Source organism: Hyperolius riggenbachi, chromosome 2 (genome assembly GCF_040937935.1).
Source record: "Hyperolius riggenbachi isolate aHypRig1 chromosome 2, aHypRig1.pri, whole genome shotgun sequence".
Taxonomy (NCBI): domain Eukaryota; kingdom Metazoa; phylum Chordata; class Amphibia; order Anura; family Hyperoliidae; genus Hyperolius; species Hyperolius riggenbachi.
This window is the reverse complement of record NC_090647.1, coordinates 437,710,481-437,738,470: the sequence shown is the minus strand read 5'-3', so window position 1 is coordinate 437,738,470 and position 27,990 is coordinate 437,710,481. Positions and strand designations below refer to the sequence as shown.

The 27,990-nt window shown below is 42.7% G+C and overlaps 1 protein-coding gene across 1 annotated transcript in view; it reads left to right on the top strand.

Moving 5' to 3' along the window:
- The first annotated feature begins 21,185 nt into the window (after positions 1-21,185).
- Positions 21,186-27,990, top strand: part of PDK3 (pyruvate dehydrogenase kinase 3) — a 124,704-nt gene continuing 117,899 nt past the window's right edge. Inside the window, exon 1 of the mRNA XM_068269967.1 lies at positions 21,186-21,586. Coding sequence (XP_068126068.1) covers positions 21,481-21,586 — 106 coding nt within the window. The 5' untranslated portion in view covers positions 21,186-21,480. The remainder of the gene's footprint in view (positions 21,587-27,990) is intronic.

Genomic DNA, 27,990 nt, shown 5'->3' with positions numbered 1-27,990 from the left:
CTCACTAGCTGGGGCCCCTAAACCACCATGCGATATCTAGAGGGAAGTGTGGGCAAGCTCTGGACCTCTCACCTCTAGGGAAGTCACCACCACCACCTCTAAACTGAATGCTAAGTGCAACAAACACAATTGCTAACTCCCAGCTAGAGCAATCTCCTGCCTTTAACTGGTCAGCAGACGCCAGTCAGCCAATCAGGTGTGCTGTTGTACACCTTTTGCCTGCTGTAACAGTACACCTGATTGGCTGACTGGCGTCTGCTGACCAGATAAAGGCAGGAGATTGCTTTAGCTGGGAGTTAGCAATTGTGTTTGTTTGAGTCCTACTCTAACCAGGCAAAAATGCTAGTTTTTATCAGCGTTCTAGTGGGAACAATGCCAAAAGCCCAAGGGTCAACTAAATGAGAGAAATGAAATTAAAAACACCTCACCTTCTACTAGCTATTAACTGAACTATAAGCTCCACTCATTTATATGCTTAACTGTGCTAGAGGTGGGCGTGGTTATGCACGCTCACAGGGGAGAATAATATATATATGGGGATGAGCAGCACAAACCAAATTTTATGCAATACTATGCAAAGCATGCACGCAACACTGGAGAACCCCAATCTCCATAAGAAATGAAAATTGAGTGAGGTTACGCAAGAGTAACCTCACTCATTTTTCACAAAAAGGTTAATTTTGTGTACAGCTATTAGTATAAACCATAGAATGGTCTTTCTTCAGTTTTATTACTTCCCACAAACTCTACTTATGGTAATTTGATTCTACTGTTGTTTATACTAAGTAGATGTTCTATTATATCGGAGGAAAAATCATTCTTTATTTCAAACAATTTTATTTAAAAAGAACAAAGCATGATAACAAGGTTACATAGTTAAGAAAATATTTGTTGTGTTCCACATAATAAGCTTATGGTTGTATGTAATCTTCACAGCTCAGAACATAACGTATTAAGTACTTGGTACCTATACACTCATCATGAGTGTTTCTAGCCTTTTTGTCACTCCAGGCAAGGAAACCTGCAGCATATCCCCCCTCCCCCCGGGACCCACCAGCTGATCGGGGCGGCGCTCCTGTTCAAGCACAAGCATGGCCCTGGTGGTTCCAGCTTTCTGTACTGGCAGTGGCGCAGTACAGACACGCTCGTGTTTGAAGAGGAGCATGGCCCCCCTCGGAAATCTTTTGGGGGGAGGGGGGGGGTGTCCACAAGCAGCGACAGGGTAACAAAGGATGACGTAGGAAGCAACCCTCTATAGGATCTAGTTTCCTATATACATGGGTGGTCCCAGTGGGAAAGAGGGGATTTCTGGGGCCATAGAATCATGTAGGTTTGTTTTCAATTACCTCAAGCCTTGACTGGACAATAGTACGTGTTTCCTCAAGCTCAAGAGGGACTATGGAATGACTGGAGTTTTGCAACCTGTGGGATAATGCTGTAACAAAAAATTGCATATGAGTGTCCTACCCTATTATTGAAGTTGCACCACTCAATTCAGAGGAGCTGCACTGATAGTCCCTAATTACTCACCAAACAAAAGAATGCATAACCAGTGCTGCTACATTTGCCTCAAAAAGTTCCAAATTTTATTATGTGACAGATTTCACTTTTCAAATGGTCAAAAAGAACATATAAAAATGTACTAAAAACATGGATCAGCACAGTGCTCTATTGTTTGTACCAATGACCACAGACTGTTATTGGTCTGTCCAAATCGCCGAACCTACAGCCTATGCAAAAAATGGACGACCCACAATCAATGTTGGTCGTGTGTGGTCCCACCACTGACGCACACCGAGGCCTCACACACACACAATCTGTTGTTCCTCCTAAGCTGTTCAATATACTTCGGTTGTTGAATGATTCCCTTTCTCTGATCATATTCCTATATCCAAGATGTTATAATATATGGGTTACTTCCCCTTTAAAACACTTTCTGCAAGTCCGCTGTCATAAATTTCGTGGACTTCAATGGGGTTATCACAATGTCTATGTATAATTGGCTTATCCACCATCATTACTACATGCAAAATTCCCGGTTTTACCGTTTTAATGAGGTTCCTACTTCCTGATGTAAAAGAGCGTGTCACTCGTGTAGGCTTCTCTGTGTGGCGCTGGTACCAGCCGCTGCACATATCTTACAAGATCTTTCTCTCCCACCTTGTATGAGTCTTCGGGGACTTGCGGAGAGGCGTCCCTTCAATCCGCACTGCTCCCCTCTACTTAACTCCACCGTCCGGGGTGATGAGTCTCCGTGTTGAGCGGCGGTTTGTGTGTGACCAAGTGACCACTCACTGTGCTGGTCCCCGCCTCCTGCTTATGCGTTTCGCCCCACCCACAGGGCTTTTTAAAAGCAAATGACGGCCTTGGTGTGAGTCGGTGGTGGGACCACACACGACCAACATTGATTGTGGGTCGTTCATTTTTTGCATAGGCTGTAAGTTGAGCGATTTGGACAGACCAATAACAGTCTGTGGTCAGTGGTACAAACAATAGGGCACTCACTGTACTGATCCATGTTTTTAGTACGTTTTTATATGTTCTTTTTGACCATTTGAAAGGTGAAATCTGTCACACAATAAAATTTGGAACTTTTTGATGCATATGTAGCAGCACTAATCATGCACTCTTTTATTTGGTGAGTACTGTGGAATAATGTAACATAATCATCATCAATGAGAATGTAGAGGAACTTAAACAGAAAGTTAGATAGACAATACAGAAAAAAGAATAAGGATGTAAAGAGAGAAAAAGTTAATAAAATAATAAATAATGTTTAACATTAATAGCAGCTAACTTAAGGTGGCCACACACCATACAATTTTTTAAATATCTGTTCAATTTAAAAATTGCAATCAATTTTTTCTGACTGATTGTAACATTTCAAAAACATGACCAATGTACCACACACACATGTCCAATGTTTCCCCAATTATGATAAAAATGATTGGAAACTCTGAGAAAATTGCTTGTGTGTGTGTATATATTAATAAATTGAAAATCTAACACACACCATACAATCTTTAGAGAAATTGAAGAAAAATATCTGGCATTCCGGATAGATAAAAATCGAAAAAAACGAGAAATCCAATCGGATTTTTCAGTCGAATGAAAAAAATGCTTTCGATTTTTTCGGGAGATCCGACCGTTTTTATCGAATTGCCGTAAAATCGGATCATTTTATTGTATCGTGTGTGGCCACCTTTATAAATTGCTTCAAGTTCAAGTAATTTCATATGGTACTTTTGTGAGGTCCCCGGCTCAGCTGCGCGGGGGGGGGGGGTGTAATGGTTTGGCGCTGCGTGGGTGGACTGACGGGTAGCTCTGGGGGTCATCTTGGTAAAGGAGACTCCCAGGTGCCGTGTTGGAAGATGTGCATCAGGATGTTTAGCAGGTCGAAGCTATCGCTCATGTCTGACGGGGAGCATTGCTTCCTGGCAGCTTAAAAAGTGCAATCAGACAGGGTGTTAAGAACTCGCTGAGCGATAAGATCGCCCGAGTACGTTTTTTAACACTCTGCCTAGGCATAAGTATTAGAATGCCTCCGGTGAGCAGGGCGAGTCGAATGATGGCTCACCCTGCTGCCGCTCAAATCCCCAGCAGCGCTAAATACTATTCCCCCTTCGAGTTGTCACAATTTGGGGTCCGGTGATTGTCAGAACCCCGAATTACTCTTACACACCCTGTGCACTATGGCATTGTTGCTATAGCAGTGTCTAGTTTCAGCTCTCAGTGCTGAGTGAGCACTGTGTGCCAATACAACCTGCTTCGGTGCCTAGGGCTAAGTGAAATGAAATCAGGCGACCTTATTGGACAGCGATTAACGTTGGTGTGTCTGACAACTACATTAGGGTCAAAGAAGGCAGCCCATTTTTCACTCGCAGAACAAGAAGGTTCTCACCCTTTTACACAGAGTAGACTATGGTTTCACTTAAGGGGCCATATGCAATTCACCTTTTCACCTGAGTTTTCTCCTAGGAGATAATTTTTCATCTTCAATTTAAAATAACTTTCCAGCACTTTCCAATTAAAAAAGTACTAAAAAGTAGATAAAAAATGTATATCAAAATTATCTTGAGTATTTTATTGCTTTCTGGTGGCTTAAAAGGCATTTAATTAACATGTTTAAAAATATCACCTAGGAGAAAACTCAGGAGAAAAAGGGAATTGCATATGGGCCAAGTTGTACAAACATCACAAATACCAGAAGAAAAAAGGAATACCATCCCTAAATGCACTGAGACTTAAAATATTGTTTTAAATGGTTTTCTTTTATATCTATACTATTCAGGGTTACTCTAATCTCTAATCAATTTTCAGGTAATATGACAAAAGTAGAGAAACGTCCACTATGCTGTCAGCTGAATAATTTGTGCAACGACGGCCTCAATTCACTAAGATCATGCTAGAGATAATAAGGCAAGAGAAAACTTACCTCCACACGTGAGAGAGTTATCTTACCTCTTCATTCCTTAAGTTACCTCCTCTGTAGTTAATTTACCTCCTCTGTAGTTAATTTACCTCCTCTGTAGTTAATTTACCTCCTCTGTAGTTATTTTCACATGCAGCTAATTAACAGCCTGTCTTTAACTCTGGAGTTATTTTAAGGATTGGAGAGTTAATTTAAAGACAGAAGAGTTAACTTTAGGCTTGCCTGAGGTAAAATGTTTCCTGAATACTACATGCCTTATCACCATGGTAACAACTCTAGAAGAGTTATTAAAGACAGGAGATACGTTTAGTGAATTGAGGCCAATGTCTTTGTGATGTGACTGACTTTTCAAAGAGGGGATTTTGCTGAAATACTGCATCAGATCAGATGTCCTGGCATAATCTATTATTCATCCTTGCCAACAAAAATCAGGACAGTGTTAAATGATGCTGATCAATATGCTTAGCTTTGGGGTTGATGGTTTCCATTATTTGGGCCTGGAGTTCAGTAGTTCACTTATCATGCTGATTTTGGGGTTAAACCTTTACCAACTCCTCTGGGAGGTGAGGAGTGGGGAGAGAGGTGTCCTCAAAGCTCGTCTAAGGAAGTAAAAAGGAATGGCATGAAGTCATGATACCACTGGAGGGCATATACTGTAATTAATCCCAACAAATGTGTAATTTAACATGGATACAACACTCACCAAATCTGTGCGTGTGGATGTGGAGTAGGCCACTGCAGATAGGAAGGAGAGCAGGAGGACAGCATCAACTCGAAACATAATGTATTGCAACATATAAAGTCACCAATAACAGACATAGATGAACACCCAAAATGTGGCAAGCAAGTGGACACTGGGACCAAGACTGGCTAAAACATCCTTTTCATGTACTTGTGCTTTTTCACAGCATGATCAAGGATCAACCCTTAATCCATAATTGCTGTTTTGGCCAACAAATAAGAAGGAGAGCAATGTATTGTGCTACTCTGGGCATACATTTTTATGGTCCTGTGTAGACAATCAATTACGTAAATTATTTTAGATTCTTTGATAAGGTAGTATCATTTTAGCACGGGTTTACTCTACTAGTTTTGCAAATGTCTGGAACACATCAAATAATAGTTTTATACAAGTTTTCCAGATGTTTACAAATGGGGATTGTGAGGTGGCTAAACCATATGTTTAGCTACTCCAACTATGATTGTAGAAAACTGCTATGGCCCATACAACCATAGTGGTCAGGTGCTATAGCCAAACACTGCCATTTTCATGTTTAAAGACCATCAACTGCATTACCCCATATCCGCTGTATGTGTATGAACCATCGTCCTACATATGTACAGTATGTGTTTGTATCATAGTGAGTTTTATAGGGCAGTATAAAGCCTGTTAACCCCTCCGTATAACCTCATCACTTTACACTGAGCTTTAAGGTACCAGTACCTAGTGAGGAGCCTTCTCACCTTCAGTTTAGTGAACAGAGCAATCTTTTCAGGGAGTTCTGTTTTCATGTGCTCTATCCCTGTTATGATCATGTCTGCAGCATGTACTGCTGGCTGCAGTTTTACTGAAGACAAGCAGTTTTTGATGTAATTACATGCATTTGCTTGCATAGTTTGGTTTGCACTCAGACTAGTTGCTGATTCCATCTGCAGTGGCTCTGCAGTGCTGGCCAGCTCAGGATTGAATAATTACCATTCACCTGTGTGGGAATCTGCATGTCTGCTCCCATTGGATGACCTCAGTATAAAGATCTGCTTCCTGCAGGGCTCCTCGGGCTAACATAGCTTCGGCATAAGCCTGTCTTGCTGCTGCTGCTCTGGCCCCAGACTGTGTTCATAATTCTAATGTTAATTCATGTGGACTGCACTGATCTCCTGCGTAGGAGTCAGTGAGTCCTAGTTCTGTTCTGTTTATCAGTAATTGTTACTTTGCTAGTCTTGCATCATATATTGGTTCATCGCCAATATATACGCATACTAGCGTGTTTGTTATTTTCCTTGTATTCGTGCTACGTTGATACATCAGTGTCGCTGATATATACGTACTCGAACTGTTTATATCCTGTGCTCAGTCAGTCAGTTTCCAGCATGTTTTGGTAGGTTGCGCGTATCGTGATCACCCGTGCTTAGCTAGTTTAGTCCTGTTCTTCGTCCTGCTCCAGTTCTTAGCTTGTGTTCCGTGCTTATGTCATATATCGGTTTATCGCCGATATATACATATGTCAGTCAGTCGTTTGTAGTTTCATTGATAGCTGTAATCGTAGTACGCTAGGGAATCATACCTATTGTATATTTGTGTGTATTATGTCTGCCTTCTTTGACTCTATTTCCCGACTATTCTGTCCTGTCCTTGTGAGGCATGCCACCGCTGCAATCGCATTGGCTACCTCATTCCAGTCTGTCTTGTTATGGACGCTTGCTGTCACTTAAGCAGTGACTAGTTCAGCAAGCGTTCACTCTGTTACCTGTCCTGATCTTCTGGTTTATACGCTCAGCGCTACCTTGCGCTGAGCCACTATAGTGAAAGGATTGTTTGTGGCTGTTCGGATCTACGCCTGCTCTGTGCGCCACATCTCCTGTTGGAGTCAGTCCTCTCCTCCACTAAACTGGGGATATCCTGGTCCCTTGTGCTAGCGTGTGTACCTCCTTCACGTCAGGATACACACCACGTGCTGACGGTGGAGAATATACCACCAAGCGTAACAATCCCCATGTGCACAATCACACAGACACTCTTTCTCAGTACTTCTTTATGCCATCGGAAAGGCAGGCAATGAAAAACATTCATGACCACAGAACGTACATTGCTTCATTGCTCAAACACTGGCTCTTCCTCCCATTAACAATTTTCCTCTATATTAGCATTTGGAGAAAAATAAAACAATAATTTAGATGTTTTAGCATAAAATTTGGCAAAATGTATTCAATTTTTTTAAGTAGGGGAACACATTTAAATGTACAGACCGGTACATAAGTAAAATAAATAAAAGAAAAAAAGTCATTAAGATAGGAATAGGTACAGGGGGATTTGCTTCTGGATAAAAGAATGCCTCCGCAAAGGGACAATTATGAATTATAATCTACAGCTACGACTAAGGACCCGGTGGGGTCAGAAATGCATCAGCTCTCATGCTGCCCTACTTTTTGCTATTTATACGATGAATTAATAAAAGGATTTGGCTTTACCTTACAGAAGGTATGCGGAGGAATCTTTTAAATATGAATTATAATCAACAATGCAGCCTCCAATCCCACTCTGTTCCATTAAAGGGTCAGTGGTTAATAAATTGATCTACATTGCCCAAAACTGCCACTGCCACATACAAGATAAAGCCACTACATCTCAAGCACCTCCTTCTTCCAAGAGACTACACTGTTCCTCACTATACTACCAAGGCCTCCAACTGCCCCAGTTTCCTTGTCAGAGAGAACAGTGTGAGAATGACTGAGTGACTGACAACCCCACAACCCCCTTTAAAACCCGCAATGCACCACCACACCCCCTCCTCACCACACCCTGTAGCCACCCACAGTCCCCAAGTAGGTAAAGTTATTGTTGAGCTGCAAAAAAAAAACAAAAAAAAAAAACAGCGCTGCATGCCATTAGTCTATGTATGGGACTGCTGACTGAATTCCTCCATATATTAGAAAAGTTGCAATGTATTCTCAGATCACCTTTAGAGAAGAGTGGGTTTAATTATGAGCAGTCTTGATATTGAAGTGGGATTTTCTATTTTATTTCTGCTGTTTGTTTTGCTTCATTTGTTATGCCCAAGAGAGTCTCGTTCAAGGTAATTTATGTGGATACTTAGGCACATCATGTCAACTATGCACCACTACAAGCGATGACACATTTATTTCTGTGTGCAAACATTTTAATGAAATATTATGGCAGAGGAAACAAGAGAACTGTAAGAAAATTACACTTCTCTTAGAAGGAAAATTATCCTTTATGTTACAACCTGTGTCAGTGTCCGCTTATAAGTAAAGGACATTGAACTTTTAAAATGTTCCTCCTCAGTTTTTGAGTCATTCAGTTATATGAACGGCCTAATCAAACATAATAAAATATTGCATTTATACTGTCTCAAAGATGGAGCCAATCTGAGAAATGATTTTAATTTCCTTCCTAGATTCTGCAGGTGGCTTTCCTCTATAGATTTTTTTCCTAATATACAGCTATCCTCAGATTTTGAATGGCCCTTAATTTCAATTAGCAAATTTTAGCTAGTGCCTTCACTAGTTAAAGTGGAGCTCTGGGCAAAAAATATGATACAGCAATAAAAATTAGATTGTAAAATATGCTCATATACCACACAGGGCTGGATTTACTATAAGGCACGTGCCTACAGGCGCCTGATGATGGAAAGGCTCCCCTCTCAGAGTACCTCCCTCCCTCCTTCCCTATGCAGAGTCCTGATGAGAGTGTAAATGAGAGGTTACTCACCTAGGTCTCAGCATTCCACTCCACTAACAAGATCTCCCTTTAGTCAGGGGCACCTCTGGCTACTTAGCACTGAGATTCCTCTAGCTACCTTATACATGGGGGCACCTATAGCTACCTAGTATTAGGTAGCCAGAAGTACGCTCAATACTAAGGGGCACCTGTAGCTACCTATAATGGGCAAGGGAAGTAAGAGAAAAAAGACAACAAGCGGAGGATAAGAAGCCGCCCGCGGGTACGAGTGGGGAATCGATCCGGCCGCGCACGGGGACGAGCGGGGACGCGCCACAATCTATCGTGCGGCTCGATACACGGTACAAAACGTACTGTGTATCCCCAGCATAAGGTGATGTGAATCCAGGCCTGATACCATAGCATTGTGTATGGAAACTGTGTGTTATAGTATGAATCATAACAGCCATTTGAGTCTATCTGCCACGCAAAGTATTCTTTCTTTGCAATTTAAGTTGCAGCTGTCAGGTTAACCCCTTGCTCCTCTGCACAACTTGCCACATTACTGCAGAATGGCGGTATCTGTTTGTACAGCAGCATTATCTTAAAGCCCCCCCCCCCCATATTCCCCCAAGCCATAAGTGAGAAGTGTAATGCTACAACATCAATGGTATTGAAAACTACTCTCTCTCCATAATGGGATTAGTATTACTGTTCTGTAGAAAGCCACAGTTTAAGAAGCGTTAAACACATCACTTTTGATATTCACATATGAGGATATATTTATGAGCTAAATATAAAGGATACCAAGTTTTCAACAGTACAACACACCTTATCACTGCTTATTTTAACTGATTTCTTTTACTAGCTATCACTAGAGCAAGCTCGACCACACAGGAGGAAGGGCTCATAGAACTAATAGGTTGTTATGCAGCAAGATTCATCCAGCTGAAAGAGGCCAAGAAAATGTGTGAATAACTTGACCAATGATATGCATACATTAGAGTATGGATGACGTTGTGTTTGAATAATTTGTTTGCATCAACAAATGTGATGATGAGCCACTTTATAAATGTACTTATAGATTACTATGTTGTATAATACTATTTCATTATCGACAATGATAAGAATAAAGTATATGACTACTGCTTACTTATCCTTTTGAACTGTTAAAATCAATACAAATGTTGAGTAAAATACGTTGTAAAAAGATATGATAAATGCTTAAATAAAGGCGGTACGACAGATAAGGAGTGGATCCAGCACCGTCCTTAAAGTACATTTAAACTTGTTTTATTCCATCAGAATAATAGTTTACAGACAAAAGTTAATAGAGTCTGTCCTGACAGCGACATTTCGAGGGGTAACGTCCCTCTTTTTCAAGCTAGCACAACCGCCCACTGAATATTAGCATTAAACAGCTATATATAATCCAGCTCTAACATCAGGAGCCAATCACAGATACCCAGGGGCCACCTGGCGACCCGTAAGCTAAGGAGACTGGCAGATGCAGCAAAATCCCACCTCCCCACGAGGCAGACCTGATGGGGAACTATATGGTCCAAATAAGAGCCAATCAAACAAGACTACTGTTATCATGTCGACCAATGCGGCTAATGCTGCCAGGTATGGAGCTGCTGAACGTCAACACATGACATATCACAGGCAGAGACTATTAGAAAGCGATGGCTAGCAAAAATAGGACAGTGCCAGCGTCTGTAGTCATAGCAATAATGGGCCCCGACAAAGACATACAAAGGGGCCACTTACTGTACTCTGATTAGTCGCTCTGCCTCCATCAAGTGACCAATCAGGGGGCGCAATAGGCTAGATGAAATAAACTAAAGATGCATAAAAGTGCAGTAAGCATCAGTTGCCTACTATTCATTAAGAAGGATGTACAAGAAACCAGTAGTGCTATACCTCAATTAGACATATTTCAAACAGCACCTAAGCCAGACCTGATGGGATATCTCATACCGCAAAAAAGCGCCTATAACCGTTAGGACAAATCAATAGTAAAGCTCCTCCTCCTCAATCCCAAATGGTTGCTTCACCTATCCTCACTTCCAAGCAACCAATCAGGATGAGATGCCGGTACCCAAAGCCAGAAAAAGGCCAAAAAAGTGACCTACGTATTTCAAACAGCACCTAAGCCAGACCTTATGGGAGACAATATCTCATACCGCAAAAAAGCGCCTATAACCGTTAGGACAAAGCAATAGCATAACTCCTCCTCCTCAATCCTGAATGGTTGCTTCACCTATCCACACTTCCAAGCAACCAATCAGGATGAGGTGCCGGTACCCAAAGCCAGAAAAAGGCCAAAAAGGTGACCTACAGGAAATTATAAACTAATACTACAGTCATCATATACTGTACATGGACCCAAATTGCAGTCCTGGTTCAAATCCCCGGGTTACAAGGACTTGAGTCTTTTGATCCAGTACACTTCCCTTCATAATAAAAGTTTCCCTCTGTCGCCTCCTCTACGTAGGGGTGGTAGTGGTGGTGGTGGGAGGGGGCGCAGAGCCAATCTCCTACACCATCAGCTGGCTGACATTATGGTGACACACACACATAAATAAAGGAGGTGGTTATGTGGAGCAATAATCAGAAGATGGTGTGTCTAAAATAAAATAAATCAAATGTTTCCTTATTTGACTACCGGTAATTGAAAATGGTTACTTCCCAGACGACTCTCGTACTTCTGGTGACCATGCCCGTTATAATTATTTTAGATTTATTTAGCACCTGCATCTTCCGTGGCACTTTACAATAGAGAATACATAGTACAGACAGTTATTACAGTTAAACGACAATTGGACAGGTCAGCAATATGTAACAGGTGCACAGCAGTAATAACATATAAGGGGAAATAACCCTGCCCAAGTGGGCTTACAGCCTAAGGGGTAGAAAGTCAGGTAAGGGAAGCCGTGTACAAGGAGGTTTTTGGTGGCTAGGTAACATTACATGCTTACCTGACAAGGTGAGTTTTCAGTTTCTGTCTAAAGATAGTCGGAGTGGAAGAGAGTTTCAAGGGAGTGGGGAGATTTGAGATATTTTTTTTTTATGTGATATTGAGAAAAGGTGATTAGAGAGGAGGAGAATGTTGTTAGTAGAGAGTAGGTTATATGCAGGGTGATATCTGGAGACAAGTGTGGTTAGTAGGGAGGGGTAAGACTGTACAATGCTTTGTAGGTGAGGGTTGGGATTTTAAACTGTATTCTTTTGCTTTTTTCAGATTTATTTATTTCAATATTTTTATTTATGATTTTTAATTAGCAAACATTTATTTCAATGTACTATGAAACTAGTTTAAATTTGATGGATTTGGCAAAAGATAGTCCCAACCAGCCTATAACAGGTTAGCATGCATAGCGGCCTTCAGCGTCATATTTTGGTACAATTTGACTACTTTTTGTTGTTTTTGTAATTTTACCCCTGAAAGTGTTAACTTGATAAAGGGACCCTGTGGTAATCCCAAACCAGTGGTATTTCTTTGTTGCCCATCATTTGAATAAATAATAACATTAGAGTGCTGAATTGCATTTTCAGAATGTAGAAAAGATTATATTCATAAGGTTTACATCAGAAAACAGAACTACATTCAAATGTTTGCAGCTAACTTGGAATTTGTATTAAGAGTAGCCTGGGTAGAGGGAAGCAGACTGTAAAGTGTAAACCAAAGCTGCCCTGCAGAAATGGCTGTGTTCCCACTGCATGTTTTATGGTGTACAAACGTGCATGGTATGCAGCCATAAATTATTATTATTGATTTATATAGCGCCAGCATCTTCCGTGGAGCTGTACAATAGCCTACAGGGTATAGCAATACGAAGTATACAGTACAACAGTTGATACAAGACAAGAGGGTGTAACAGCTAAAGCAGTGAACAAATTAACTTCATATTTTACATGGGGTGGAAGGTATGTACACCCATTACACAGCATTGTGAGACAAAAGGGAAGTGTAACAATCTTTTGACCTTCTAACCAAGAAACCACGTGCAAATGTACAATTCCATCCCAGGCTTGTTGCCACATATGGTCCCCATTGGAATAAATTCAGGGACACCTTGCAGCGTTTCTGGCCAATTTTACTAAATGATGTGAAAATAGCTGGAATAATTGGACCGCGACCCTTACTTACTGCAAGACGAAACAAAAATCTTGCAGATATCCTTATCCAATCAGAATATAAAAGTAAAAAAACGTCCTTTCTAAAAAAACGTAATGGGATGACACCCTGTAAAAAATGTTCAGTATGCCAATATGTGGACAAAACTGACACTTTTACTAACTCTATAGGAAATCGGACATATAACATTAGGAATCCCGTTGATTGCTTGAGTACATATGTAGTATCAGTTGACTTGCCCTTGCAACAAGCACTATGTGGGTAAAACAGAAAGGGAATTGCGTACTAGAATACAGGAACATGTAAGGTCTATAGTGGATTCAGCGAAGGAGGAAAAGAGAGACAAAACCCCAATAGCCTCACACTTTGCTGAATTCCACAACTCAGATCCAACTGGTTTAAAATTTAAGGCTATCTATCGTTTGGATCCGGGTATGAGATACTGCAACATGAGGGCCCAACTAATTGAAAAAGAAAGTTTCTGGATATATCAGTTAAAAACCCTGGTGCCTTTAGGGCTAAATGTTGACCTAAATCTGAAAGTGTTCCTGAAATAAGACCTTATATACAATGGGATCATTATCTAATGATTGTGGTGCTATTTCTGGGATGGTTAAATGGGTTTATGCTTTTGATGTGAAGTTATGTGAAGTTACAGAGGTTGCTGTATTTGATTTTGACCACAGGATGTCCCCATTATACATTTGTAGCTGTTACCTGGCCTCCACCACTAGATGGAGTCTTTTTGGAATAGAGCCAATTAGACGGCCCGATATAAATTCAGGGAGGCCGGGACAGCGTACGTGATGACGTAGCACGTCCTGATGAAGCTCCGGTGGGCGGGGCGAAACACGTAGACGTCATGCTACGCAATACGTTAGTGGGAGCCGTGGTTTTGACCGATACAGGCCGCAGCCATTACCGCATGTAAGAGCCCTGGTTGGGCGTCAGCTTGGAGCCATCACGAGCCGTTTCTAACTTACGCAGTTTGCGGTATCAAGCACCATCACCGGATCAGATAAGTGTACCTGCCAATGATTGCCATATGAGTGCCTCCATTTGCCCACATGTGGCATTGACTATACTGCGCCACACTTCAGGTGGTTTGATGTGACTGTGATTTCATCAGCAGTTCTCTGGAAAACAGTTTGGCCTAGTCACTATGAATGTGCTACATAGCCACCAATGGTCGACATTAATGGCTGCAGATTAACATATATCTGGTTGGCAGTCCCACATACGTGTGTATCCAGGTGGAATGTGATGGATGTTTAATACAGACTTCCCTACATATTGTATCGAATGGGATCATTACACGGAATATGTTCTGTTCCGGACAGCTTTATTCTGCTACAATTCTAAGCATCTGCAAATTGCTTACGGAAATCATATTGGATCAAGAACTTTGCTTTGTACACAATGACATTACGGCCTGCTGGCATTACAATAGAGGCAGTCTTGTCCTATTAATCTTATTGTGACAGGGTTTGGCTCTGTGGACATATATCTAATGCCATTTTTGGAAAATTGCCTTTTGCTGTTGCAGATCTATGAACTTCTTATGGCTCCAATTGGAATACTTCCTGTACAATTATCCATGCGGTTCTGGCCTTATGTACAACAAGTGGTTTAGGGCTGTTGTTATCGGTCCCCGGTCTCCCTATATTCTATGAATAGCATATTTTGATCATATTGGTCACACCTTTCCATACTCTGTGAGTGGTTATAGCCATATCTAAAAGTAATTTCCTGGCTTCCTCACAGTGACTGGTTAAGGGTGTTCCCAACAAATTGGACTGAACACAGGGGTACTCTAATCCTTATGGTTGTGGTACTGGTAGCCCCATATATTGACCATATTGGTTGCGCCATCTTTTTGCCCTCTGTGAGTGGTTATGACCATATTCTGACATACTATTGGGTCTCCTCACGGGAGCATGATATTGGCGTTGCCAAGGTTTAAAACACTGGTTGCCTTAGTCTTTATAGGCACGTTTAACCGTATGGTCTATTGATCTACCTCAGATTGGGCTTATGCAATCCAGTACCTAGTTGTGGTCCTCTCTGATCAGTTGAGTGTGATTCGTTTTTGATAGTAAGATGTGACCTGATCTACAATTTGAGAATATTGCTATTCAATAGGGACTTTCTCCTACTGTCCTTGACAGTTGCAGCACATAGTATTGTATAATAACAATACATAATGTATATGACAGGTTAATTCCTGACATGTCTTGACTCTATATGTGTGTGCCTTTTTAAATATCTATAATAAAGTGCAGTTTTTGAGCAGCATATACTGGTTTTTGTTCTTTGTTTGGTTTTTCAAGTGTAACAATCTTACCTGTCAGCGATGGGTCCAGCGATGTCCTCCACGGCGTCTCCGGCGGAACTCGTTCGCATGCAGGGACTTCCGCTCCGCCGTCTTCTGAGGGCATTCCTTCAGAGGTGCATCGGAAGTCGCACAGTTCCTCCTGTTGGGCGCGGGCAGGGCAGAGCAGTTTTTACAAGCTGAGAAGGCGTGTCTGACAGGAGGGGCTGTCATTCTGGGGGCTGGATTTGATTTGCCTCCTGGGTATATAGGCCAAATGAGTCAGTTGCTCACTGGCCTTGATACTAATCAGTTCGCTGATTCTAGGTCTAGCTAGCGATTTTGAGCTACATTGATATACTGTGTAGACTCACAGTATATATGTACTCCAGTTAGTCAGTCTTTTGTTATTTTCGTATTATTGTAATATTGTATATTAGTAACAACTAATTGTATATTTTTCTGTGTACCGACTCCTTGCCGGCCTCCTGACCCTGCTCTTGTCTAAACCTTCTGTACCGCTGCCATCTGATACACGTGTTTGACTCGGCCTGTCCCTGACTATTCTATTGCCTGATCCTTACTATACGAACTGGGTCCAGTGCTCTTAAATTAATTTATTAATGACCTAGTAGATGCAGTAGATAGAAAGCAATGTTGCTATTTTTGCGATGACACAAAATTGTGCAGAATCATCAACTCTCAGGAAGATAGGGACATATTGCAACAGGATCTGGATAGGATGTCTATATGGGCACATAATTGGCAGATGAAATTAATGTTGAAAAATGTAAAGTCGTGCATTTTGGTCATTCCAATGGTCTAGCACCATACAAAATAAACGGGATACAGATGGGGACATCAAACTTGGGAAGGACTTAGGAGTAATCATCGACAACAAGTTAAATATTTGTATTCAATGCTACGCAGCTGCAGCTAATAACATTTTGGGATGCATTAACCACTTCACCACTGAGCGGTTTAAAAGGAAAGAAAGACTAGAGATGCAAGCATAATATTGCCCCTGTTTAACTCTCTAGTAAGGCCACATCTGGAATATGGAATTCGGTTCTGGGCACCACATAACAGGAAAGATATTGCAGTTTTAGAGCAGGTGCAGAAACAAGCAACAAAATTGATACGAGGGATGGAAGGTCTCACTTAGGGCTCTTTCACATTAGGGCAGATTTTCTGCGTTTCAACGCAAAGGATAAAGTTTGCGTTACCCAAGGTGAAATGAAAGTCCATAGACTTTCATTTTAGCTTTCACATGTAACGCAGCCTTTTTGTGCGTTGCGTTACACTGCACCCAGGCGCAGTTTTTCGGCCAACGCTAGCTTTATGCGTTACAATGTTAGTCAATGTAAAACGCACACTATGCGCGTTTTTAATCCGTTAACGCAGGCAATCAGTCCCAGAATGCAACAGAGGAACAATGTAAAAAGTTGAAAACTAAAAGAAAAAAAAATTACCTGCGTTTTTCTATGTCCTGTAACGCATTGAAAACGGATTAAAAACGCACACTCACTGCAGTGCAACGCATATCAAAACGCATGCAACAAAACGTATGCTTTGAGCGTTCTCCAACGCAAGCTCTGATGTGAAAGAGCCCTTACCAAGAATGGTTAGATAAACTGGGTTTATTTAGTCTGGAGAAAAGACGCCTTAGAGGGAATCTAATTAACATGTATAATTACGTCAGAGGGCAATATAAAAGCTTGGCGGATGAGCTTTTTGTTCCTAGGCTCTTTGGCCTAGTGCACACCGGAGCATTTCCGCTGCGGTTTGCGATCTGCTTGCGGGTGCGGATCCGCTAGGGTAATGTATTTCAATGGGCTGGTGCACACCAGAGCGGGAGGCATTTTGCAGAAACGCATACTCCCGGGCTGCTGCAGATTTTGGATTGCGGATGCGTTTCTGCCTCAATGTTAAGTATAGGAAAAACGCAAACCGCTCTGAAAAACGGCACTTCAGAGCGGTTTGCCAGGCGTTTTTTGTTACAGTAGCTGTTCAGTAACAGCTTTACTGTAACAATACATGAAATCTACTATACCAAAACCGCTACACAAAACCGCAAAACGCTAGCTGAAACGCTGCAGAAAAATAAGAAAAAGCGTTTCAAAATCTGCTAGCATTTTGTGGATCTGCTAGCGGTTTTTGGTGTGCACTAGGCCTTTGGCCTGGTGCACACCAGAGGAGTTTTTCTGAGCGTTTTGAGTTTTTAAATCTGCTGCTAATGTTATCTTATGTGTCTGTGCACACTGGAGCAATGAGGTTTTGTAAAAAAAAAAAACATAGCATTACATTGGGAAGAGCTTTTAGAGGTTTCAAAAGCTCTTCCCAATGTAATGCTATGGGGTTTTTTACAAAACCTCATTGCTCCAGTGTGCACAGACACATAGGATAACATTAGCAGCAGATTTAAAAACTCAAAACGCTCAGAAAAACTCCTCTGGTGTGCACCAGGCCTTAGGCCCAGAGCACACCAAAACCGCTAGCAGATCCGCAATACGCTAGCGGTTTTGGGAGCTGATTTCAGAGCGATTCTAGGTATGTTTAGAGGTTTTCTAAACATACCTAGCGGTTTTGGGTGCGTTTTTGTGTAGCAGATTACACATATTGTTACAGTAAAAGCTGTTACTGAACAGCTACTGTAACAAAAATGCCTGGCAAACCGCTCTGAAGTAGCGTTTTTCAGAGCGGTTTGCGTTTTTCCTATACTTTACATTGAGGACGAAACGCTTCCGAAATACGCAAACGCGCAGCAGGAGGCGCGTTTACGGCTTGGCAAAAACCGCAAACCGCCGGTGTGCACCATCCCATTGCAATACATTAGACAAGCGTTTTTATAGGCGGATGCGGCCGGCGGATCGCTCCAAAAACCGCTCGGTGTGCACTGGGCCTGACGAAGGACTAGGGGACATGATCTGCGCATGGAGGAAAAACGTTTAAGCCATTTATTTAGGAAAGGGTTATTTACAGTAAGAGTGATTGAGATGTGGAATGCATTGCCACAAGAAGTAGTTATGGCAAATTCTATATCTGCATTTAAAGGGGACTTAGATGCTTTCCTTGCGATGAAAGACATCCAAGGCTATAATTACTAGGTAATGCCCAGTGGTGTTGATCCAGAGATTTTATTTGATAGCCAATTGGAGTCGGGAAGGAATTTTTTCCCTTTTAGGGCTAATTGGACCATGCCAGGGTTTTTCGCCTTCCTCTGGATCAACAGGGATATGTGAGGGAGCAGGCTGGTGTTGTACTTTGTTTTCTTTTGAACAGACATGTCTTTTTTCAACCCAAATAACTATGTAACTATAAGAGTTGGGTTTCTCCTTAAAGGGACTCAGAGCTGACAAAAGCAAAAAGATTTATAGATACTTAGGGCTTCCTCCAGCCCCATACGCTTTGATTTCTCCCCCGCAGCCGTCCTCCTCTGCCCGCAGCTTCGGGAACCAGGTCCCCGCACTTCCGTCAGTTGGCTCCAGTCTGACGTAAGAGAAGTGCGCTCTTTGCATATCTCTCCCGCAGCCACTGTAGCGATACGTAGAGGGTGCACTTCTCCAGTGTAGACTGGCTCCGACTGACGGGGACCCGGTGCCAGTGATGAGCGACGGATTACTAACGGATAAAATCCGAATGAGTTTCATCCTCCTAATTACTGCACTGCCGTCTTCTTTAATCTGTCCCACGCCTCCCATGCTGCGTTCCAATCCACGGTCACGTGACTACAAGCACTTCCTCCTTCCGGGTTGAAGGAGGAAGCATAATAGTCACGTGACACGGCTTGAAAAGCAGCGTGGGAGGCGCCGTGGGACGGATTAAAGATGGCTTCTGGGTAAGTTTCAACCCCCCTAAACAAGCCGTTCAGGTGCAGTAATTAGGAGGATGAATTCCGAATGAAATCCATTCGGATTTCATCTGTAAGTAATCTGTCGCTCATCACTGTCCGATACCGAAGCTGCGGGCAGAGGACGGCAGAGTGGGAGCGATCCGATCGTATAGGGCTAGAGGAAGCCCCAGGTATGTATAAATCTTTTTTGCGTTTGTCAGCTCTGGTACACTTTAATGTTTTGGATAGAGTGGAGAATGATTTGAATCTGTTTGGGGTTTCTACTTCTGCATGCATCCCCATGTGGAATATTTATCCTCACTCCCTGTCTCTGCAACTTCTACCTTGTAAATGAGGAACTACAGTGGCGTAGCTAAGGAGCTGTGGACCCCGATGCAAGTTTTACAATGGGGCCCCCCAAGGTGCAAGAAGGGGATGGGGAACAGTTTGCATAGCTCCCAACTTTTTGAGATGAGAAAGAGGGACACTTAAGTCACACCCCTGATCATATCCCTAGTCACACATTCCATAAAGATTTCATAAGAAAAATATGTTGTTTTATAATTCAAACCACACTGGCCCTCTCTATCCTGGTTCATTTTCCTTCATATTAACATGTGAAAATTAGTAATCTATCAATTTAAAGAATGGGACTAAAGTTTTGAGTCAATCAAACACATTTTTAGTAGAGAAATATATATATCCTATATAATAAAACCCTAATGTCTCTGCATCCTGTATGTTTTTGTTGTGCGCATGTGCAGGGAGGGATGCAGAGACACAGGAGAGCTAGAGGAATGACGCGGCAGGGGGGCCAGGAGGGGCTAAGGTCACTAGTTTATATAGAAAGAGCGACATAGTCCTGAAAAAGAAACAAAGAAAAGAGGGACAGGGCTTCCAAAGAGGGACAATTGGGAGCTATGAGTTTGTTAATGATTACCACAATTCAAAGTATCTATAGAAGTGATTATTATGAGCACAGGACCAATAGAGAGCTAATACTCTAGTTGAGGGAGGGCCCTTCGGAGCCCCTCTGGCCCAAGGGCCCCAATACGGTAGCAATGTCTGCAACCCCTATTGCTACGCCCCTGAGGAACTACAATAAAATCCTAATAGAAGTTCTAACGTTAAACCCATTCCACATAAAGGGCTTGATTCATAAAGTGGTGCTAATCTAGTTAGCACGCCTAAAGACTTTGGGCGTGTTAAGTAGGGTGCTAACTAGGTTAGCACCGTATTGAAAATCAACTTGCGCGCAAAGTCCTGTGCGCATTGCGGTCCATGCGAAACGTCGCACCCGATGCGCCTATAAGGTTGGGGTGCGACCTTAACGTCGCACCCCATGTGACCTTATAGGCGCATCGGGTGCGACGTTTCACGAGGACCGCGCTGCGCGCTTGCAAAGTTTTGTGCATGGGACTTTGCGCGCGAGTTGATTTTATCACGACCTGAGTTTAGGCGTGATAGTGGTGCTAACAGTTAGCACCGCTTTCTGAAAAAAGCCCAAAGACTTTATTTGTTGCTAGCTACGTACCTGGGCCTGTACCAAAACAAATTATAAATATGCAGTATTCATAGAATAGTGCTTGCAGATTTCCAATGTTGTCTTTTTGATAGATATGGTTTGAAACCTTACTATGTGGACTCTGCCACATGTTCTTGCAACTTTTCATAATTTTACTGCAGCTAAAGCAATGCCAATAAATTCTTATTTACACAGCTGAAGCCTGCATAACATAACTAATCATCCTTGTTTTACAGTATAAATATGAAGTGCTTGACTGAACATGAGGCTAAGCCAAGCATATAACGTAATCTATATGAAGGTTGCGGTCAGTCGGTGACCTTCACCGCTCAGCCAGCTGGATCACAAGGCAGCACAACTCTCATAAACCGACTTCTCGTCAATGTCCTCTAATCAGAGAAGGCAGGACTGTGAGCAGACGGTTGGTTCACCTACACAGCATAGGACTCAGCCTATAGCGCGAGGACGCGCCTGGTCCCCCCGGTGGAGGAATGCAAAGCGTTGACGTGCTGTGTGCGGGAGCGCGCAGCCAGTCAGGGGGCGTGTCTGGGCCTCTGCTGCTAGCGCTGCTGCTGCCCGGTTAGGGGGAGGTCTGAGCTGAGCATTGGCTGTTTCCTTCCTTTCCTCAGGGCTCAGCATTGTTTACTATCACCACTGGACTGGTCATCTGTCCAGCATCATCTGTGACTGACCAGCAACACCTGCAGCGTCCTGCACACTGCTGCACACGCAGGCAGGCACGTAGCGTGCTCCTGGCTGGACAGTAACATGTCTCATTGTTGGTAATATTGGAAGTTGCCCTGTTTGCCAGTGTTGATCACCTACCTGCTGAGGAATATCATGAGGCTGTCCAGGTACCTGCTGAAAAACACAATCCCCAATCAGATCGAGTACTACTCCAAGTTCTCCCCCTCCCCTCTTTCCATCAAGCAGTTCCTGGATTTTGGTGAGTTGTTCATTCATTTTCATCTGCTTATGTCATTCTCTAATGTGTGTAGGAGCTATGCTCCCTGTGTTATGCCAGGGCCCCAGACAATTTTAAGATGAGCTTGAAATTTGACTTTATGTGAATTTTGCTCTATTCAGGAACCAGAATTAGTGTTGGCTGAACCAGGATTCAGAAAGGTTATAATTATTGATGGGCAGTTTGAGTAATAAAGTTGACACATAATCAGTGTTTACCTAAAAGTTCCAGTACTGACTCCAGCTAATTCTGGCCATTGCAGAACATAAAGAAAAAAAAAGTGAAGTTGAATACTGGATCAAGCTCTACTGGATATCTGTTGGCAGACTGCACAAAAGTTCACACATTTATTTCAACTGTTTGGTATTCAAGTGGCTGCATGGTATAGCTATTGGTTATGACTGTATTCATTCATTCATTCATTCCTGTTTGTTTATATTTCTGTAAGATTTGACTTTTCTGTAGATTTTCATTTTAGAGGAGCAGGAATCTGACGGAACTGGAAGTTTGTGCAGTTTCAGAAGCTAATGATTGATATGCTGGTAACTTAATCATGAAGCTGCCAGTGAATTAATCATAGTACAAAGACCTTTTCTCTTTTTTTTTTTTTTTAAATAAACTTTTGATGACTATGTTAGCATTAGCAGTTCTGTACATAGGTGCTGCTGTATTGGGACCTGAAAGTGAATTGCCTTTTTTTCCATATGGTATGACAGGTACACTTGTTAAAGAGACTCTGTAACAATTTTCAGCCTTATTTCTTCTATCCTATAAGTTCCTATACCAGTTCTAATGTGGTCTGCCTTACTGCAGCCTTTCCGAGTTGCACAGTGGCTGTATTATCTCTGTTATATAATCTAATCTTCCTTCCTCTTATTTGTTTAAATCCTTTTTTTAGGGAATATCTTTATAAACTATGATGCTGGCCAGCTTCCCTGCTCGCTACACAGTTTTTTGGCAGTTGGACAGAGCAACTGCCGTTCACTAAGTGCTTTTGAAAATAAATAAATCCCTGAGAATCCCCCCCATGAAGAGATGTACTAGTCCAAAACCTGTCACTTCTGTCAGATTTCTACTACCCACTGTAAGTGACAGCAACATAGGAGAAAAGTAATTTGTGGCTCATTTTACTCTGGAAAAAACATACTTCTTATTTGTTTATGTTTTAAGTTTTACATTTTTCCGCCATAGTGCCCCTTTAATTTCAATGTTTATGGTCCAGCCGATCGAGTAGTCTTAGATTCTCTGCATAGCATCCAGAGTCAGCTGCGTTTCCGGTTCCATGTCCACATAAGTCTCTCAAACATGACTACAAAACAATGGAAACTAATGTGGTATGATGCCAAATGTTTCTCTGTGTGGTAGCAGCAAAGCCTTTAGCATCAACTAAATAAGCTGCCTCCAGCCATCCATCTGAACCAACCCTAAATGTATGTACACACATGCGATAACCATCTGATAACGACCGCTTCAGTCGATGATCGTTATGTGTGTACTGTGGCCGCAGATCAGTCTTGCTCCGGCATTGTTAAGGACCCATCCTATCAGATACTTAACTATCTCTGATGCCCAAGCATGATAGATCACAATGCTATTTTCAACCCCCGCTGACTGATGCCGCTCCGTCATCCATCGATCATCGTCCCTCTTTACTCCTCCATAGTAACAGAACGCATCGCTAGCCTCAAGGCTAGGGATGTATCTGTACACCATCCTTCCTTGAATTGTGGTCTGAGAGATTGTTTCCCAATCATCTATGAGAGACAATTCTTGCATGTGTGTACTTAGCGCTTTGTTGGATTGTTCTGAAAACTGTTGTTCTGGATAAAGGTGGCGAGGGACAGCAATAAAGCTACTCAGTTTCCCTTTCTATAAAACATATTTTACCCTTTGCTTATCGCTGTCACTCTTACCTGGTCTTCCATACTTCCTTTCTAGACTAAAAGTGGTGGAAATGCTCTTAGATGGGGATACAGGAGAGCAGTAACAACACAAAAAAAGTTCTGATTTACTACCACACTATCCAAAACCATAAATAGCCCATAGAAATATTGAGAAAGCATTAGAGCCAGTACTTATGGGTTGTGGTGTTTGTCTGGCAGCACAGCAACTAGAAAATCACTACCTGAGCCATCTTGGGGCCAGGGAACTGTCCTAAATGCACTATTGAAGTTTGCTTTTTTTTTTTTTTTTTTTTGTCATTTTGAAAGAAGTGTTCTACGTTGATGGCTGTAGTGTCTTTATTCACTTTGTTTGAATTCTGTGAAAGTAGATGTAAAGTGAGTGTTTAGTTGCAGCTGTTCTGACATCATAGGATGTGGCAGTCCCTATCAGTATGAATTTCCATGTCAATGGGCCCTAAAGGCAGCCATACACAGGTCAGCTCTAGAATAGCAGATTCTGTTACTCTGATCAAATCTACCAGCAATCATTTATTTCCCACCCGTCTGATAAGTTCATATCCAATAGATTTTAGAAACTCTGTTGAGGGAAATTATAGTCAGGAAAGGGTAAACCTTTTCATACAGTCATTTGAATTACTGATAAGGGTGGGATATGCTGGCAAGGCTTACCAGCGTATCACCACACCTTCCTGACAGTCTACAAAATGTATATACAATACAAAGGGACTACTTGACTTCAACTAAGCTAGCCAAGCTTCCCTACCTGCCACAAATGTATCGGAGCCTTAAAGGGGAACTGAAGAGAGAGGTATATGGAGGCTGTCATGTTTATTTCCTTTTAATCAATGCCAGTTGCCTGGCAGCCCTGCTGGTCTATTTCTCTGCAGTAGTATCTGATTAAAACCAGAAACAAGCATGCAGCTAGTCTTGTCAGATCAGACTTATAAGTCTGAACCACTGAAACACCTGATCTGCTGCATGCTTGTTCAGGGGCTATGGCTAATAGTATTAGAGGCAGAGGATCAGCAGGGCTGCCAGGCAACTGGTATTGTCTAAAAGGAAATAAACATGACAGCCTCCATATACCTCTCTCTTCAGTTCCCCTTTAAGCAACTGTTGTCATGTGATGCTGTGGACCTGTCGCACTGTGCATGGATACTGGTAACTGGTCACAGACAGTTTGCCTGATTTCTGTGGGAATACCTGTGTCTTGTGATACTATCCTGCTTACTTAAACGACAACTGTGACGAGAGGGATCTAGAGGGTGCCATATTTATTTCCTATTAAACAATACCAGTTGCGTGCCAGCCGTGCTGATCTACACTCAAAGGATTATTAGGAACACCATAGTAATACGGTGTTTGACCCCCTTTCGCCTTCAGAACTGCCTTAATTCTGCGTGGCATTGATTCAACAAGGTGCTGAAAGCATTCTTTAGAAACGTTGGCCCATATTGATAGGATAACATTTTGTAGTTGATGGAGATTTGTGGGATGCACATCCAGGGCACGAAGCTCCCATTCCATCACTTCCCAAAGATGCTCTATTGGGTTGAGATCTGGTGACTGTGGGGGCCATTTTAGTACAGTGAACTCATTGTCATGTTCAAGAAACCAATTTAAAATGATTTGAGCTTTGTGACATGGTGCATTATAGGATGGGTACATGGTGGTCATGAAGGGATAGACATGGTCAGAAACAATGCTCAGGTATTTAAACGATGCCCAATTGGCACTAAGGGGCCTAAAGTGTGCCAAGAAAACATCCCCCACACCATTACACCATCACCACCAGCAGCCTGCACTGTGGTAACAAGGCATGATGAATCCATGTTCTCATTCTGTTTACGCCAAATTCTGACTCTATCGAGACTCATCGGACCAGGCTACATTTTTCCACTCTTCAACTATCCAATTTTGGTGAGCTTGTGTAAATTGTAGCCTCTTTTTCCTATTTGTAGTGGAGATGAGTGGTACCCGGTGCACTCTTCTACTGTTGTAGCAAATCCGCCTCAAGGTTGTGTGTGTTGTGGCTTCACAAATGCTTTGCTGCATACCTTGGTTGTAATTTCAGTCAACGTTGCTCTTCTATCAGCTTGAATCAGTCGGCCTATTCTCCTCTGATCTCTAGCATCAACAAGGCATTTTAGCCCACAGGACTGCCACATACTGAATGTTTTTCCCTTTTCACACCATTCTTTGTAAACCCTAGAAATGGTTGTGCGTGAAAATCCCAGTAACTGAGCAGATTGTGAAATACTCAGACCGGCCCATCTGGCACCAACAACCATGCTATGCTCAAAATTGCTTAAAGAGACTCTGAAGCGAGAATAAATCTCGCTTCAGAGCTCATAGTTAGCAGGGGCATGTGTGCCCCTGCTAAACCGCCGCTATCGCACCGCTAAACGGGGGTCCCTTCACCCCCAAACCCCCCACTGCAACACTTGGTCGCAGACTTGGTCGCTCCTGGAGGCAGGGCTAATGGCTGCAGCCCTGCCTCCAGTCGCGTCTATCAGCGGCGCATCGCCGCCTCTCCCCCGCCCCTCTCAGTGAAGGACGACTGAGAGGGGCGGGAGAGAGGCGGAGATACGCGCTGACAGACGCGCGTGGGGCAGGGCTGCGACGGTTAGCCCTGCCCCAACCAGGAAGCGCTCCCCAGCTGTACGGAGGAGATTTGGGGGATCAGGGACCCCCGTTAAGCCGCGGGATAGCGGCGTTTTAGCAGGGGCACGCATGCCCCTGCTATCTATGAGGTCTGAATCGAGATTTATTCTCGCTTCAGACTCTCTTTAAATCACCTATCTTTCCCATTCTAACATTCAGTGTGGAGTTCAGGAGATTGTCTTGACCAGGACAACACCCCTAAATGCATTGAAGCAACTTCCATGTAATTGGTTGATGAGATAATTGCATTAATGAGAAATTGAACAGGTGTTCCTAATAATCCTTTAGGTGTGTGTATTTGGCTGCATTAGTGTCTGACTAAGGCCACATACACACATCAGACCATAGTCTTTTGAAAATGAAAGATCACAGACCAATTTTACCCCCTTCCATGTAGTATGAGAGCCATACCTTCACAGTTTATTCTATGGAGCTGAACTCCCCATCAGAAAAAAATATTTGCAAGATGCTGCACACAAAGATGCTGTACAGACACAAAAGATCAGTATCTGCAAAAGATCTGTTCCTGCCAAAGATCCGTTCCTGCAAATTGCATTCATAGTCTATGAGATCTGCAAATCATCATACACACGTTGTTTAACTAACATTCATCTGCAGATCAGACAATTATCTGCAGATCTGAAAATCCATCCTGGTGGATCTGATCTGCAGATGAATGTCTGATAAACAAGGTGTGTATGATGATCTGCAGATATCATAACTATGAATGCAATTTGCAGGAATGGATCTTTTGCATGAACAGATCTTTTGCAGATACTGATCTTTTGTGTCTGTACAGCATCTTTGTGTGCAGCATCTTGCAAAGATTTCTGTCTGATGGGGAGTTCAGCTCCATAGAATAGACTGTGTAGGTATGGCTCTCATACTACATGGAAGGGGGTAAAGTTGGTCTGTGATCTTTCATTTTCCAAAGACTATGGTCTGATGTGTGTATGTGGCCTAACAGCAGAAACAAGCATGCAGCTAATCTTGACAGATCTGACAATAATGTCAGAAACACTTGATCTGCTGCATGCTTGTTCAGGGTCTATGGTTAAAAGTATTAGAAGCAGAGGCTCAGCAGCATAGCTAGGCAACTGGTATTGCTTAAAGGGAAGGTTCAGGGATGATTAAAAAAAAAAAAATCCGCATCCACTAACCTGGGGCTTCCTGCAGCCCGTGGCAGGCAGGAGGTGCCCTCGGCGCCGCTCCGCAGGCTCCCGGTGGTCTCTGGTGGCGCGCCCGACCTAGCCAGGCCGGCGGCCAAGTTGGGCTTCTTCTGCGCTCCAAAGTGCGCCTCAAGGCGGTGTGCTGACGTCATCGGACGTCCTCCGGGCTGTACTGCGCAGGCTCAGTAGTTCTGAGATATGTAGACTGCCATATTTATTCCCTTTAGTCATCAGTGTTCTCCCCAGAATTTTTTTCCAGCCGGGTGGCATGAAATAGTAGCCGGGTGGCATGAAAAAGTAGCCGGGTGGGTTGAGATGAAAATGCAGGGCAACTCTGCTTACAGCATAGGAGGTGAGCCGATGACAGCCGGGTGGTCACCAAATCTAGCCGGGTGGAGCACCCGGCTAAAAGAGCCTGGGGAGAACACTGAGTCATAGACTAAAACTAGTCCTTGGGTAAGGTACTTGTAGAAGGTACAGACAGGAACAAAGAACATCTATGTAACTGTGGGTACATGTAAAGGTGGGCACACACCATACAATTTTTTTTAAATATCTGTTCAATTTAAGAATTGCAAATACAATTTTCTGACTGATTGTAACATTTCAAAAATATGACCAATGTACCACACACGTATGTTAAATTTTT